Source organism: Sprattus sprattus (genome assembly GCF_963457725.1).
Source record: "Sprattus sprattus genome assembly, chromosome: 15".
Lineage (NCBI taxonomy): Eukaryota > Metazoa > Chordata > Actinopteri > Clupeiformes > Clupeidae > Sprattus > Sprattus sprattus.
The window spans coordinates 5,721,509-5,735,788 of NC_137913.1; the positions used below are offsets into that span (position 1 = coordinate 5,721,509).

At 43.8% G+C, this 14,280-nt stretch overlaps 2 protein-coding genes across 2 annotated transcripts in view; both read right to left on the minus strand.

Moving 5' to 3' along the window:
* Positions 1-4,806: 4,806 nt before the first annotated feature.
* isca1 (iron-sulfur cluster assembly 1) lies at positions 4,807-9,028 on the minus strand. Its single transcript, XM_080852445.1, has 4 exons — positions 8,880-9,028; positions 6,988-7,041; positions 6,669-6,774; positions 4,807-6,248 (listed from the first exon to the last, which is right to left on the minus strand). Exons 1-4 carry the CDS (start codon positions 8,958-8,960, stop codon positions 6,100-6,102), a joined length of 390 nt encoding a protein of 129 aa, XP_080708571.1. The 5' UTR covers positions 8,961-9,028; the 3' UTR covers positions 4,807-6,099.
* A 642-nt stretch (positions 9,029-9,670) lies between these two features.
* tut7 (terminal uridylyl transferase 7) overlaps positions 9,671-14,280 on the minus strand; it is a 20,617-nt gene continuing 16,007 nt past the window's right edge. Inside the window, exons 24-30 of the mRNA XM_080852419.1 lie at positions 13,844-13,891; positions 13,640-13,731; positions 13,169-13,284; positions 12,747-12,901; positions 11,843-11,922; positions 10,990-11,062; positions 9,671-10,860 (exon numbers count right to left, since the gene is read on the minus strand). Of these exons, the coding sequence (XP_080708545.1) occupies positions 10,805-10,860; positions 10,990-11,062; positions 11,843-11,922; positions 12,747-12,901; positions 13,169-13,284; positions 13,640-13,731; positions 13,844-13,891 (620 nt within the window). The 3' untranslated portion in view covers positions 9,671-10,804. The remainder of the gene's footprint in view (positions 10,861-10,989; positions 11,063-11,842; positions 11,923-12,746; positions 12,902-13,168; positions 13,285-13,639; positions 13,732-13,843; positions 13,892-14,280) is intronic.

The following is a 14,280-nucleotide window of genomic DNA, read 5'->3' on the forward strand; positions in this document are numbered from 1 at the left end:
TATTGAGGAGTTTTATGGGAACTGTCCCCATGATGGCTGAGGGAACTGTCCCCATGATGGCTGAGGGAACTGTCCCCATGATGGCTGAGGGAACTGTCCACATGATGGCTGAGGGAACTGTCCCCATGATGGCTGAGGGAACTGTCCCCATGATGGCTGAGGGAACTGTCCACATGATGGCTGAGGGAACTGTCCCCATGATGGCTGAGGGAACTGTCCCCATGATGGCTGAGGGAACTCCACTGTTCCACCCTCATTCTTGGCCTGAACTTGGCTCATTTCCAACAATGGGATACTTTTTTAGTAAGTAGTAGTTAGTATAGTTTCATGACTTGCTCAGGTTTATGCTGTTAGTATTTCACTGGCAGAGTCCTGGGAATGACGTTAAAAGTCCTGTATTACCTCTAGGGCAGATTCAAAACACAAAATGAAATGCTACAACCGACTGAATAGCTTGCAAAAATAATAAATAATTGCTAACTAGATTATTGTATGGATTATCTCTGCTGTTTTTTTTTCTTATCTCAGAAATATGATTGACAGCTGTATCTGTGTGTATGATTGACAGCTGTATCTGTGTTTATGATTGACAGCTGTATATGTGTTCATGATTGACAGCTGTATCTGTGTTTATGATTCATGGAATTTATTGATTCAGCATCTTGGGTGTTGTTTTCAGTTCAAAGGAAATTTCAGTTGCTGATGAAGCAGAGTTTCTCATTGTCTTTCAAAACAACAACCAGTGAGGGGAAAAGACTAACTGATCAAAACAGATGAAAGGATTAAGCAGAGTTTAGTTGTGCGTAACACCTCTGCACTGCCTCTCATGTGTTATTGCGTAACACCACTGCACTGCCTCTAATTGCGTTACCTTCTAATTTTCCACCGGTCAAACCACTTTCAAACATTGATGAAACGGCCGTAATTTAAATACGTTTGGGAGTGTGTCAATAGTGTTCAAAATAGGATTTTTTTTCTGTTCCAACCACTTTTGAACAGTGTTTTAATTGGTTAATTAATGTGGAGCTATAGATTGATTTCATAAGATGGTTTCCCTCCATGAATATCAGAATCTAAACAGTCAAAAATAATAATAAATAAATTAAAATGAAATAAATAAATATGAATACATCATGTCTTCAAAAGACTTTACACACGTGGTATTTCGGGATACTGGAGGGAAGCAAAATCAGCTGGCATTGCAAACAGCCAACACACTGAACTCTACACAAGTGACCTCTACACTGTACCAATTTCAGCTGTACTCAAATATCTAAGTGGGTTACAAGATTCAATTAATCCCGGGTCTTAATGACCGGAGGGTAACAGGTGTTACTCTGTCTCAGGACAATAGGAGGGTAAATCAACTATTCATTCCCTACATTGTGTTAACCAGTCACAATGGGACTTAAACTATTAATCAATCAATCAATCATATTCAATCTTATAAAGCGCTTCTCTAAGTACTATAAGTCGCTTTATAGAGTCCAGAGTCATTCAGACACGGTCATACCGTTGGTGGTAAGCTACATTAGTAGCCACAGCTGCTAGACTGACAGAAGCGTGGCTGCCGTCCACCACCAACATTCATTCATATTCATACGATGCGATGCAAGTCTTCTACACTCAATAATGGTAGAAATAAGTTACTTTCAGATGTGAGATGATCTATGACCAGAGGCGCTATATTGACTAGGCGTGAAGATTTATTATTTGACGACAAATAACACTGGCAAAGGAACTATGTGAAGCACAGATACATTGAATGCAATAAATGAATGCATGCACTAAGTCAATGGGAACAGAAGGAGTCATGGTGGACGTATAGTCACTCACAGGGAACAGAGCAGGGGGGGGAATACCAAGTACATGGTTTAGTGACAAACCTGGGTAACTTAACTCAGAATAAGCGCTAAACCTCCCAACAGAAGATCCCTGACTTTGTTTTGCTAGGAGAATGAAGCCATCAGGCTCTTCTATTAGAAGGTTTACCACTTACTTTGAGTTAATGTATGCGTGTGTGTCACTCAACCACATACTTGGGATACGCCCCAGGACTCCTGTGGGATATCTGTGCCAGTCTGTTAATTATAGAGTGCAGTGGGTGTGTGGTAAGTCATTTATTTGGAGATGGAGGTGTAGTCACTCATTTGGAGAAGGAGGTGTAGTCATTCATTTAGAGAAGGAGGTGTATTCATTCATTTAGAGAAGGAGGTGTATTCATTCATTTGGAGAAGGAGGTGTATTCATTCATTTGGAGAAGGGGGTGTAGTCATTCATTTGGAGGAGGAGGTGTAGTCATTAATTTGGAGAAGGAGGTGTATTCACTCATTTGGAGAAGGAGGTGTATTTATTCATTTAGTGAAGGAGGTGTATTCATTCATTTGGAGAAGGAGGTGTATTCACTCATTTGGAGAAGGAGGTGTAGTAGATCTGGTTCCTGCAGACGAGGGGTGGCGAGCAGCACATGGAGCTGTCGCAGAGGCAGATGTTGCGGAGGGCTCTGCGCTGGATGCAGTCCTCCTGTGGAGGCCTCAGGGCGCTGTCGGGGCGCTGGAACAGCCTCCTCTCCAGGTCCCCCAGATCCTCAAAGTATTGCTCACTTGTGCCACCTGGGGGATGATATTACAATCACCAGTGGCACAGACAATAACACACCGGTCACACGTGGAATGCGTTGATGCGTCAGGGTTAACGGATCCCCATTCACTTTGAATGGGGTGACGTCATCCTTTGCCGAACTGAACGGAGCCACAATTCAGTTCGGCAAAGGATGACGACACCCCATTCAAATGGGGATCCGTCGCCCTTAATGGTTCAACGCATTCCAACGCGTACGTGTGACCGGTGTGTAGGCACACTCACTCGTGCCTGCTGACAGACGTTACAATCACCAGTGTCACAGACAATAAGCACACTTGTTGAGTCTGACACTTGTCTCAGGGGCCAGTTTGATTATGGTTAACACATTAACATGACCAAACACTTAACATTCACATTTTGAAAGTGGACCAAAGCAAATGTAATGCAGGTGTGCTTATTATATCTTATGTGTGTACAACTTCAAAACAAAGCTGTAACTTCAAAACATGTGCCTTACTGTTTGCATGTGGCTCTTTCACTGCTAGCCACAGGCTGGGGCTCCTGCTGGTGCACGCCTGCAACCCTAATATCTTTGAGGACAGCGCCCCCTGCTGGAACAGCTCCCTGATGGAGGACGGTGACTCTGAGCGCTGCAAGCCCAGTCGACCGACCACAATATAGGGCAAGAAGAAATATTCTGCGGGAGCCTTAGCCCCTGAGGCCCCTGTTCTCTGCTCCAGGACTGAGGTCTGGCCTCCTCTAGAGCCTCTGCTGGAGCTGCTCTGGTGGTAGTGCTGCTTAGACCGACGCTCTGCTAGACTCTGGATGCTGTGTGGCAGGGGGACAAGAGGGGCAACCCTTCCCTTGGCTGGTGGTGGTGGTGCATCAGCTGCTTTGGGAACAGACGGTGGACAGGGGAGGACGAGGAGCTGTGAGAGGCTCTGCAGCCCTGAGGGGTCTCTCTTCCGCTCCAGGTAGGGCAACAGGTCAGAAATCTGGATTTCAGTTGGAGGTAAACACCGCAAGTTGGTGATGTGAAAGAGTACATTTGGCAGAAGGTTCAACATTTTGTTTAACATATTTGAGCATCATAAACTGCAGAGACTATGTTTTCTTCTAGTCACATGGCTTTGTGTTCTCTTGGTAGAATATTCTCTGAAACAGAAGACATTCATTGGAACCTGAAGGGTAGAATACTGCAGCAAAGGTCAACCAGGTTCAGGTACCTTAGCATATAAAACTGATTTAGCTTGGTGTAAAATAACAGACTTTCAAGCTTATTCACAAGCAAGACTTGATTAACATTATACCTTCAGTCCATAAAATTCTTTGCTCTTCGTGCAGTTTCTCCTCTGTTCATTTTCAATGACGCTGCCCATCTTTCCCCATCACACAGAGACATGAACCAGCAGCATATGGTCATAAGGTCGCAAAACTTCCAAATATGAACATCTGTGTTGATTGGTGTGATCACTGGTGATAAGCAGTGTTTATGACCTCTGCAGCTGTGGATGATGACTGGGCCATGTCATGAGTCAGAGACTGAGATGCACTTCTGTGATGTCATAGTGGAGTCAGCTTTGAGGCTGTAGAGCTCAATGCAGTGTGCCAATGGAGTCGAGTAGAATACAGCTGAGTAGTCATACTATGGTTATTGTAGGGAAAGAAGACGTGATGACCAGAGAAAAGGTCATGAAACCGGAAGTGGGTGATTTACTCCGTTTGATTGGCTAATACCAGGACCTTTACTTTGTCTTTGAGAACATGTGTTGATCGCCTGACCTTTAAACGATCGTTTTATTTATTTATTAATACCTTTATTTATACTGCTAACAGTATTTCCTGAATATCCAGGTTCAGGACTAAGTGAAACACAGGTTCTCCTTAATATGTTTTGTGTCTCTAGGAAGTCCTAATCAGTTTGGGGGTATCGTCCCCTCTTTAATCATTCAACCAAAGGGTTCCTTTTTCTTTGAAATGGAGAATTAATCTACCGTCACAATTTTTGTTTTCCTACCAAGTTCCAATGTTTTCAGTTACTAGAAGTTACACTGCAGATTTATTGGGATGAGTAAGAGACTGAAGATGTCTGCAAGTGTAGTCAAGGCAAGCGAAACAAGAACATCATCTCATTTTCCACACTTGATTAATTGCAAACAATTTAGGCTCTGAGCCAGACATTTTACAAACCCTGTGACAAATCTGATGACATGAACAATAAACTTCGTTGTTGAAGGAAAGATTACCACTTTCCAAGTTTTATTTTTGTGCGTTTCGAGTTTAAGGGCATTTTACATTCTTTCTATGTACATATATTCAGATTTTACAACCACATAACTTATGATGTGCAAACAATTTCAAAGACACTCAAAAAAAAAAAACAAGCACAGGACCTCCTGTGCTGCAGAAGTTCAGACGCTGATCAGTATTAGTTTGACAACATGAAGGACCACTGAGCAAAGGTCCTCATCAGATTTAGTTTGAACTTTAGTAACGTCCCTATACAATGATGCCACCAGCACATACACACATCATCACCATCACCACCACTTTATGGACTTTCTCTGATTCATTGGCACACTCAAACAAAACAACTTCAGCATCAACTTGCAGACCTGATCAGGAGTTGAAGAATGTGCCCAAACACACACCCATACTTCAAACAGGGATCAAGAATGTGCCTAAATTCAAGTCATTCTAATCTTGGAGGACAGGTGCCATTTTACCAGCATGCCAAAATTTTGACAAATGTAGGAGCAGTCTCCAACGCCACTGCACTGTTGCCATGTCAGGAGCACACCCATACCAGGTACTTGTGCTGGATAAGGAACATGCTCCAACCTGTACTTGGCGAATGGTGGGTTAACAAGTACCTCTATACCAGAAGCGAGTGCTTGAGTTCATGCCCAAACCCATTGAACATGTGCCACACAGCACAGATAACCTGTGATGCTGAACTCATTGAACATGTGCCACACAGCACAGATTACCTGTGATGCTGAACTCATTGAACATGTGCCACACAGCACAGATAACCTGTGATGCCGACCTCTGACCTCCACCTTGGCATGTTGTACTCGAACCTCCTCGGTTCTTTGCTTCGATCCGTACGGTGGTGCCCCTCAACTCTCTACTTCTCTGGGTGGCTAACCATATGCAGATCAGATTTTGAAAATGTATGTAAGCATGATGCATGATGAGCATAGGGGTGTTTATGTGTAGAGGGTTGTGTAGGGGTGTGTGTGTGTGTGTGTGTGTGTGTGTGTGTGTGTGTGTGAGCGCACGCGCATGCACACACGTGTGGTAGGATGCAGCACAGGGGTCACAGGGGTCACCGGTTCTTCGATCCCAGCAGTCAACTGAACACTCAACTGTTCCTCAGTCTCTCCATCTCCAGAGATCTTTAATTCCTCGCTCCAAAGCAGGGCAGAGTCTGTGTGTCTACACGCGAAAAGGGGGAGAGGGGGGGGCGGGGCTAGGGGTTTGGATGGGTGCGTGAGTGATTGGACGCCCGGCTCAGATGTTAAAGCTCTCTCCACAGCCACATGTGCCCTTGATGTTGGGATTGTTGAACACAAACTCGCTGCTGAGCTTTGATTCTAAAAAGTCCATCTCTGTCCCCAGGAGTGTGAGTTGGGCTTTCTTCTCAATGAACACTCGAACACCTGCAGAGAGGCACAGTATAACATTCACTGAACAAACAGCCTACAAAATACACAAATAGTACTATACTTTATTATATCCTCATCTACTACCTTCATGGAGGATAACTCGGGGTAATAAGTTTTCATTTGGTTGGCCTTATATCTTCTCATCCCCCCACCAACAAATACAATATTTTAAAGCTGCTCGGGTTATGGTAACTACTGTGATGTTAAGGTTTTTTTTTTTTTTAAATAATGAGATAAATCGAACTGAAATTTAGCAAGTACTAGAGTCTGGATGGTCATCCTTTATGTGGTCGTTTGTGCTTAATTTGAGGTGGCATGACCCTGCACAGAATAACATTTTCTCAGATGGTTTAACTACCTCTGGGTTACACACACACACACACACACACACAGACTGCTGAGTATTCCACTCACCATCCTGTATAACCTCCTCATCTGACTTGTCCTTGGCTGTTGTGTAGTCAAGTGTGTAGGTCAGGCCATTACAACCTCTCGTCCTCACACCAACCTTCATTCCAATCTACACACACACACACACACACACACACACACACAAACATGGTCATGGTGAAAATCACTCAATTACTACATCAAAACATGAGAATCACACCCAGAATAATGGATAATGTCTGGTTGAATACAGATGAGCTGAATTTAATTTCACTGAAGCCCCAACTGGAACTCTGATTTGTTGACCTGGATGTGGACGGTTCTTGCTGGAGTGGACACTTACACATTCTGGTTTATCATGCAGCAGTGTTCTGATCTTGTTGACAGCAGAGGGAGTCTGGAATGTGAGAGGAACACAAAGAGATAACATGTTATCATCATCATCATCATCATCATCATCATCATCAACAACAACTCTTGGTTGCGGATTTATCAGATGCCTGAAAGTCCCATACCGGAAGTGACGTTGTGTTTTCTAAGTGTCAGAATCAACTTTTTCTTAGGGTTAGGGTTAAGGTTAGAGTATAAGGCTAAAAACTAGGTCTTGGTACCCCTACCAATGCCAGACTGTACGTTACACTTCCTGAACCCCCTGTGTATGACGTCATATGACGCCGATATGTGACTTTCAGGCATCTGATTAATCCGCAACCACAACTCTTTATGTTAGTGTAGATTCAAGAGTTCAGTCACAATAGAACACCCTTTACAATATGCCTGCTCTCTCTGTGAGCTTGTTTTAGAGGCACCGCCACTCAAAATCCTCAGGACAATTTAAGACGGAAGAAGACAAGTAAAGTCGGTAAAAGCCCTCCATGTTGATCCAATGGCCAGTAATAACCCTCATTTCCTGCATCCGTTCACATAGGCTAACAGACGGATATGTGCGCACTGTTTATTTACACTGAGAAGAAAACATGGAAATTCCTGTTTATTCTCTCTCTCCCTTTCTCTCTCTCACACACACACCAATACAATAATATTCATGACTGGGAAAAAAAACCTTTAAGGCCTTTAAAAGAATCAAGACCAATATAACTGTAAATGTATGTGGATGTTTGTGTTATGATAGCACTTTCCCCAGAATGTCTTGCTGGAATTCTGCTGATCGTTTGTTGTGTGTTGTTTTTGTTTGTCCCGTCTTATTGTTGTTTCTATGTTTATGTTCATTTAATGTATGTTTACTATCTGATTGTTTTGTGGACCCCCTCGAAAACGAGATGGTACATCTCAAGGGGTTATTCCCAATAAAGATAATTTCCAACAGAACTCCACGTGTGAAGTAACATATAAAAATGTGTATGAAATAACAGTAAGATCAGTATGAACACAGTCATAGACAATATAGAAGTTCAATTTGGCATTAACAGTTGCAATAACACGGCAGGCACCCGCACAGGCACACACACTAATCCTTTGTACTCATATGTACACCAATCTGGCCTGACCTCACGGGTGACACCTGGTTACATCACTTTTACCAGGACATGGTACATTGGTACCTACATTGTCGTAGATAGCACTTAGTGTGGCCCATAATTCCTAATATCTAAACATATACACCGACCACCCTCTTCCTTATCAGTCACATTCAGTCACACTGCCGACAGGCAACCCACGTGATCGCAGAGATAACTGTGACGACTCATTCTTTAACAGAACCTTTAAGTAAGCGTTACGTCTAGGAACATTATGAATGATAATTCAAACACACGTGTGCAAGAAAATGTTTTACTTTCGAAAATAAAAGCGAATCTAATTATCCACGCCTAATGCCACCTAATTCGCAGTGGCAATGATGCATACAAGTTACCTCAACCCTAACATTAGGTAATAAGAGTTATGTCAAAGACGGCTAGCTGGCAAACTGGCAAGCTAACTACGCCACTAAAGGCAGATTAAACCGGATTAACAGAAATGCAAGACTATAAAACTGAGACGCCACTGAAGTGCATCACATTTCAACAGTTGACGACTGTCGTTAACTTAAACACAATTAGAAAAAGACGGTATAATAGCTAGCTAGCCAAACATGCATTAGCCAACGTATGCAATGGCCAACGTTATTATGGGGTCGCTAGCAGCTAGCTAAAGGGTTATATTACGTCACTGACGTATCGTCCAAGAAGGACCAACTCTTAAACAGATACGTTTTTTGAATGTCCACACACTCACCAAGGTTAATGCAGCTCTTGTAGGCAAAATTTTCCTTCTGCTGACCGCTCTGACCGTGGCTCGTACCATGGACGCCGACATGTTTGACTTTCTTGGTTCCTCTAGAATTCTCTGAGCGTAAACAACCAAACATCCAAGCTGATAGCAGAATGTAGAAGACTGCGCATGTGCAAGTCAGGCACAGCCCACTAACTCTGGACGTGAGAAGCGATAGGCTGTCTACGCTACTTGACAGCTGTCTGGACCAATAGCTGAGCAAATTCTCCAGCAAAACACCATGACGTAAGAAACAGTTGTGTAACAAAAACTTCGGAGGAAATCAGCATAAGGTCACCTTAGATCTTGGAAGAAAATGTAGAATATTCAATATCAGTTCAGTTCAATACCATCATTAAAGTTTATAAAAAATATCTGTACAAATCATAAGATATAATGGACAAACCTATAAACGAGCCCAGTTAACAGCGCACATTTTTCGTTCAGTACCATGCACCCACGTAAGGTTATGAAAGCTACGCTAGATGGCGCTGAGCGAACGGCTAATTCACTAATATAACTCAAGAGTTCAGCATACGGACATGGGCATTTGGATCTCGGTGTTCATGACGGCGCTACATTAATAAGTCCTAAGGTCATGTTAACATACAATAGCATTATTTGTAAATCCCAATGCCATCGTCTCCAACAAACCGTCCATCGCGTTCATGTGGTAATGACTCCCCCCCAAGACTCTAACATTCAGATTGATAATATTTGCTTCCCAAATACGAACCGACAAGGAAGTTCCTTAACGAAACTTTATTTGAGTAGCAGCAAATTCAGCAGTACATGTAATAAAATCATAAACACGAATTTAAGAAAAACTCACTTGGCAAATAAATCTGCATGCCCAAAACCCTCCTTTCAGACACATCCAGTTGTCTCTGTGCTCTGTACAGCTTATCTCAAACAAGTGCCATGGACACACACACACACACACACACAATAGCGCACACACACACACACACACACACACACACACACACACACACACACACACCAGATTCTCACAACAGCCCCACACTGGGCTGTTAACACACTCACAAATGCATTTTCATTCATCCGTGCACAGAGCACAGGCTCCTCAGTGCAGGAGGGAGACAGACAGCAGAGGTTTGACAGTGTTTATGACAAATAAAATGTCTAATTTAAAAAGTAAAAAACAATAAATTAAAAAAAGCTGTGGCGTTAAAGGAACATCATGCAACACCATGATTCTGTGCTTTTTAAAAAAACGGAAGGACATTAAAAGGGTTCCTCACAGATGGTAGTAAAATGAAGGAGGCTTCGGCACAACAAACCGCCTCTCCTTTGACAAAGCCAAACTAAGCTAAAGTACTGACCGTGCCTTTTTTTTTAACACAAACATATCTGACAGCCACAGCCTGCCTCTTCTGGGGCATGAGCTCTCTGAGCCCCTTAATTCATCTGTACAGGCACACATCATCTATGGGCTACCATTGTATAGGGGCGTTGTGGCATTAGACTGCCTTTACTGCTAGCGTGTATTCATACATCCCTAAACTTCAAGAGGACGCTTAACAACCTGTAACACTCAAATTCAGAGAAGGCCGCTGGCTTGCAGTCCACTTTGACTTCAAGAATACTTGAGTACACGCGTGTGTGTGTGTGTGTGTGTGTGTGTGTGTGTGTGTGTGTGTGTGTGTGTGTGGCACTGGTGCCTTAACCGACACGTCAGCGCCCAAGGACTAGAGCCCGTGTGCAGCTGAACACAGAACGAGAAACCAACACAAAATAGAGTGGGGAACAGAGATGGGACAGAGCAGAAAGGGCATGGAGATGGAGTGTGTTTGTGTTTGTGTCCTGTGTATTTGTGTGTGTGTGTATGTGGGGGGGCATCAAATGAGAGAAGCTGCACTTCGGTTTCAGTCCACTGGATTCTTCTTCTGAGTCAAGGGCACGTGTCGGCTGGCCTGGTTTCCTGTGAAGAGAAACACACGTTTTTAGCCTAAAACCACACCTCTGGTGTCCTTGCGCCTTTAAGTAATTATTATAATAATAATATAATTAATAATAATAATAATAGTAATAATAATAGACGGCACCGTACCTGCTTGAGGACCCAACATAACTTTCTTGGTTTTCTTTTTTTTCTTCTTCTTCCCTTCAAGCTGAGGCGAGCCCTGTGGATGAACACAGAGTTGGGTCACATGAACTGTGTGTCTGGATCAGATAAACTGTGTGTCTGGATCAGAACCGCTGGATGAACACAGAGTTGGGTCACATGAACTGTGTGTCTGGATCAGATAAACTGTCTGTCTGGATCAGATAAACTGTCTGTCTGGATCAGATAAACTGTGTGTCTGGATCAGATAAACTGTCTGTCTGGATCACATGAACTGTCTGTCTGGATCAGATAAACTGTGTGTCTGGATCAGATGAACTGTGTGTCTGGATCACATGAACTGTCTGTCTGGATCAGATAAACTGTGTGTCTGGATCAGATGAACTGTGTGTCTGGATCAGATAAACTGTATGTCTGAACAGAACCGCTGGATGAACACAGAGTTGGGTCACATAAACATGGATCAGATAAACTGTGTGTCTGGATCAGATAAACTGTATGTCTGAACAGAACCGCTGGATGAACACAGAGTTGGGTCACATAAACATGGATCAGGTAAACTGTGTGTCTGGATCACATGAACTGTGTGTCTGGATCAGATAAACTGTCTGTCTGGATCAGATGAACTGTGTGTCTGGATCAGATAAACTTCGGTCTGGATCAGAACCGCTGGATGAACACAGAGTTGGGTCACATAAACTGTGTGTCTGGATCACAACCGCAGGATGATAGACTTCCACAAGGGGACATCAGGCAGGAACAGGACCCTCACACACTGATGTCAAGATGTTACATTTATTTCATGCTCTTGTCTTTAAGCCTTCTGTTCATCCCATACCTGCTGCTCTCTCTCTCGGATGATTCTCAGATTGTTGGGGGACGGAAAGGAGTGAGAACCACTTTCAGGTTTGACACCACCTGAAACAAACAACATCCGATTAACCTCTGTAAATGCTTAGAGGGAGTGTGTGTGTGTGTGTGTTAGTGTGTGTGTGTGTACCTGGTCTGTTGTATGGACAGGCTTTCTTCACATGCGTTTGTCTGTGTGTGTACCTGTGTGTGTGTGTGTGTGTGTGTGTACCTGGTCTGTAGTATGGACAGGCTTTCTTCACATGTGTGTGTGTGTGTGAGTGTGTGTGTGTGTGTACCTGGTCTGTAGTATGGACAGGCTTTCTTCACATGCGTGTGTGTGTGTGTGTGTGTGTGTGTGTGTGTGTGTGTGTACCTGGTCTGTAGTATGGACAGGCCTTCTTCACATGCGTGTGTGTGTGTGTGTGTGTGTGTACCTGGTCTGTAGTATGGACAGGCCTTCTTCACATGCGTGCGTGTGTGTGTGTGTGTGTGTGTGTATGTGTGTACCTGGTCTGTAGTATGGACAGGCCTTCTTCACATGCGTGCGTGCGTGCGTGCGTGCGTGCGTGTGTACCTGGTCTGTAGTATGGACAGGCCTTCTTCACATGCGTGTGTGTGTGTGTGTGTGTACCTGGTCTGTAGTATGGACAGGCCTTCTTCACATGCGTGTGTGTGTGTGTGTGTGTGTGTGTGTGTGTACCGGGTCTGTAGTATGGACAGGCCTTCTTCACATGCGTGCGTGCGTGCGTGCGTGCGTGCGTGCGTGCGTGCGTGCGTGAGTGCGTGAGTGCGTGCGTGCGTGCATGTGTGTATGTGTGTGTGTGTGTACCTGGTCTGTAGTATGGGCAGGCTTTCTTCACATGCGTGTGTGTGTGTGTGTGTGTGTGTACCTGGTCTGTAGTATGGGCAGGCCTTCTTCACATGCGTGGTGGCTCCACAGATGAAGCAGCGCTTCTGCTCTTGTTTGCGCAGACGGTCGTACTCCTTCATGTGTCTCTCTTGGTCTGGGTGCTCCCTGTCATCACCACCACGCCTGCCACGGCTCCTACACACACACACACACACACACACACACACTGTTATACAGCACATCCTCATGTAATGTCAAAGTGCATGCAACTAGCACATGTGTACACACACACACACACACACACTAATGCTATGTGGTTGGGGATGGGCTACATGCTACTCCAGTCTAAAAACTGATTCATCCATGTTAAAATGTATTGGTTAACAATGATAGTAAAGCAAAAGTGAGATTTTGTGGCTGAAGCAAGAAACATATAAATGCACTAGTCCTCAGGGGTCGTACTTCTTGCGGATGGGGCAGTCTTTCACGAAGTGGCCTATCTTCCCACAGATGCGGCAGCAGCGGTCGTTCGGGGCAACCTCGCCTTCGGTCAGCACCTCAGGGTCATAGAAGTACTCCTGTAGATGATAAACAAGCATACTCTGTGAAGACGCTCCCCCCCGAGAGATCAGCACTGGCTACAAACATGCTAAATCAGGTAATCTAATAATGGATTTTATTTGTATAGCACACTTTAACATACAAAGAGGTCTCAAGTTGCAAAACATAGTATACACAGTCACAACAACAATAATGCAAAGTAATAGAAGTGCTAATGAATTGCATAAAATAGGAACATATAAAATAAAGAAAGATAATAAATGAATTGACAAAAAATTACTAAGATTAGAATGTTATGTATTAAAAACAGAGTAATAAGACCCTTCATTCAAGAGATGAATGTGTGGAGCACAACAGGGCTGGATAACGCACCATCTTGTCTGGGTACTCAGGGGGAAAGATTTTGACAGGCGTGCCAAAAACCCTCCGGCCATTGATGAAGGCTTTCATGATGAAGTTGATCACTGAGGAGAAGGATATGAATATTCTTTCACTGGAAAAAACACTGGAGTTTTAGTCTATGCGTGTGTGCGTTTGTGCGTGTGTGTTGGTCTGTGTGTGTGCGTGTAGTCATACTTCTTCTCGACAGGCCTCCTCCCAGGTTATGGTGCAGGTCAAAAGGATCTGGGGAGGGGAGGAACACAAATATACAGAGACATTACCTTCATTATTAAACATTTAGATGAAGACAGATTAAGAACATTACAGAGAAGAGAAGACAAACAAGGAGAGGAGGGAAGAAACAGAGGAGAGAAAAAACCCAACACAAGCAAAAAAAACGGTAGACCAAGGAACGTGTACGTGTTCGAGTGAAGAGGCTACCTTCAATGGTGATGTATTTGGAGGTCTACTTGTTCGAGTGATGCTTCTACCTTCGATGGTGATGTATTTGGAAAGGTGTACGTGTTCGAGTGGAAAAGTGTACGTATTCGAGTGAAGATGGTACCTTCAATGGTGATGTATTTGGAAAAGGGAACGTGTTCGAGTGAAGCTCCTACCTTCAATGGTGATGT

What these genes read in the sequence shown, in the direction of transcription:
- isca1 (XM_080852445.1), bottom strand. Translation starts at nt 8,960, where the DNA reads ATGTCGGCGTCCATGGTACGAGCCACGGTCAGAGCGGTCAGCAGAAGG. An exon ending in TGCATGATAAACCAGAATGT is followed by an intron (nt 6,775 to 6,987) that starts GTAAGTGTCCAC and finishes GTGTGTGTGTAG; the next exon opens with ATTGGAATGAAGGTTGGTGT. An exon ending in TGAGGAGGTTATACAGGATG is followed by an intron (nt 6,249 to 6,668) that starts GTGAGTGGAATA and finishes GCCTCTCTGCAG; the next exon opens with GTGTTCGAGTGTTCATTGAG.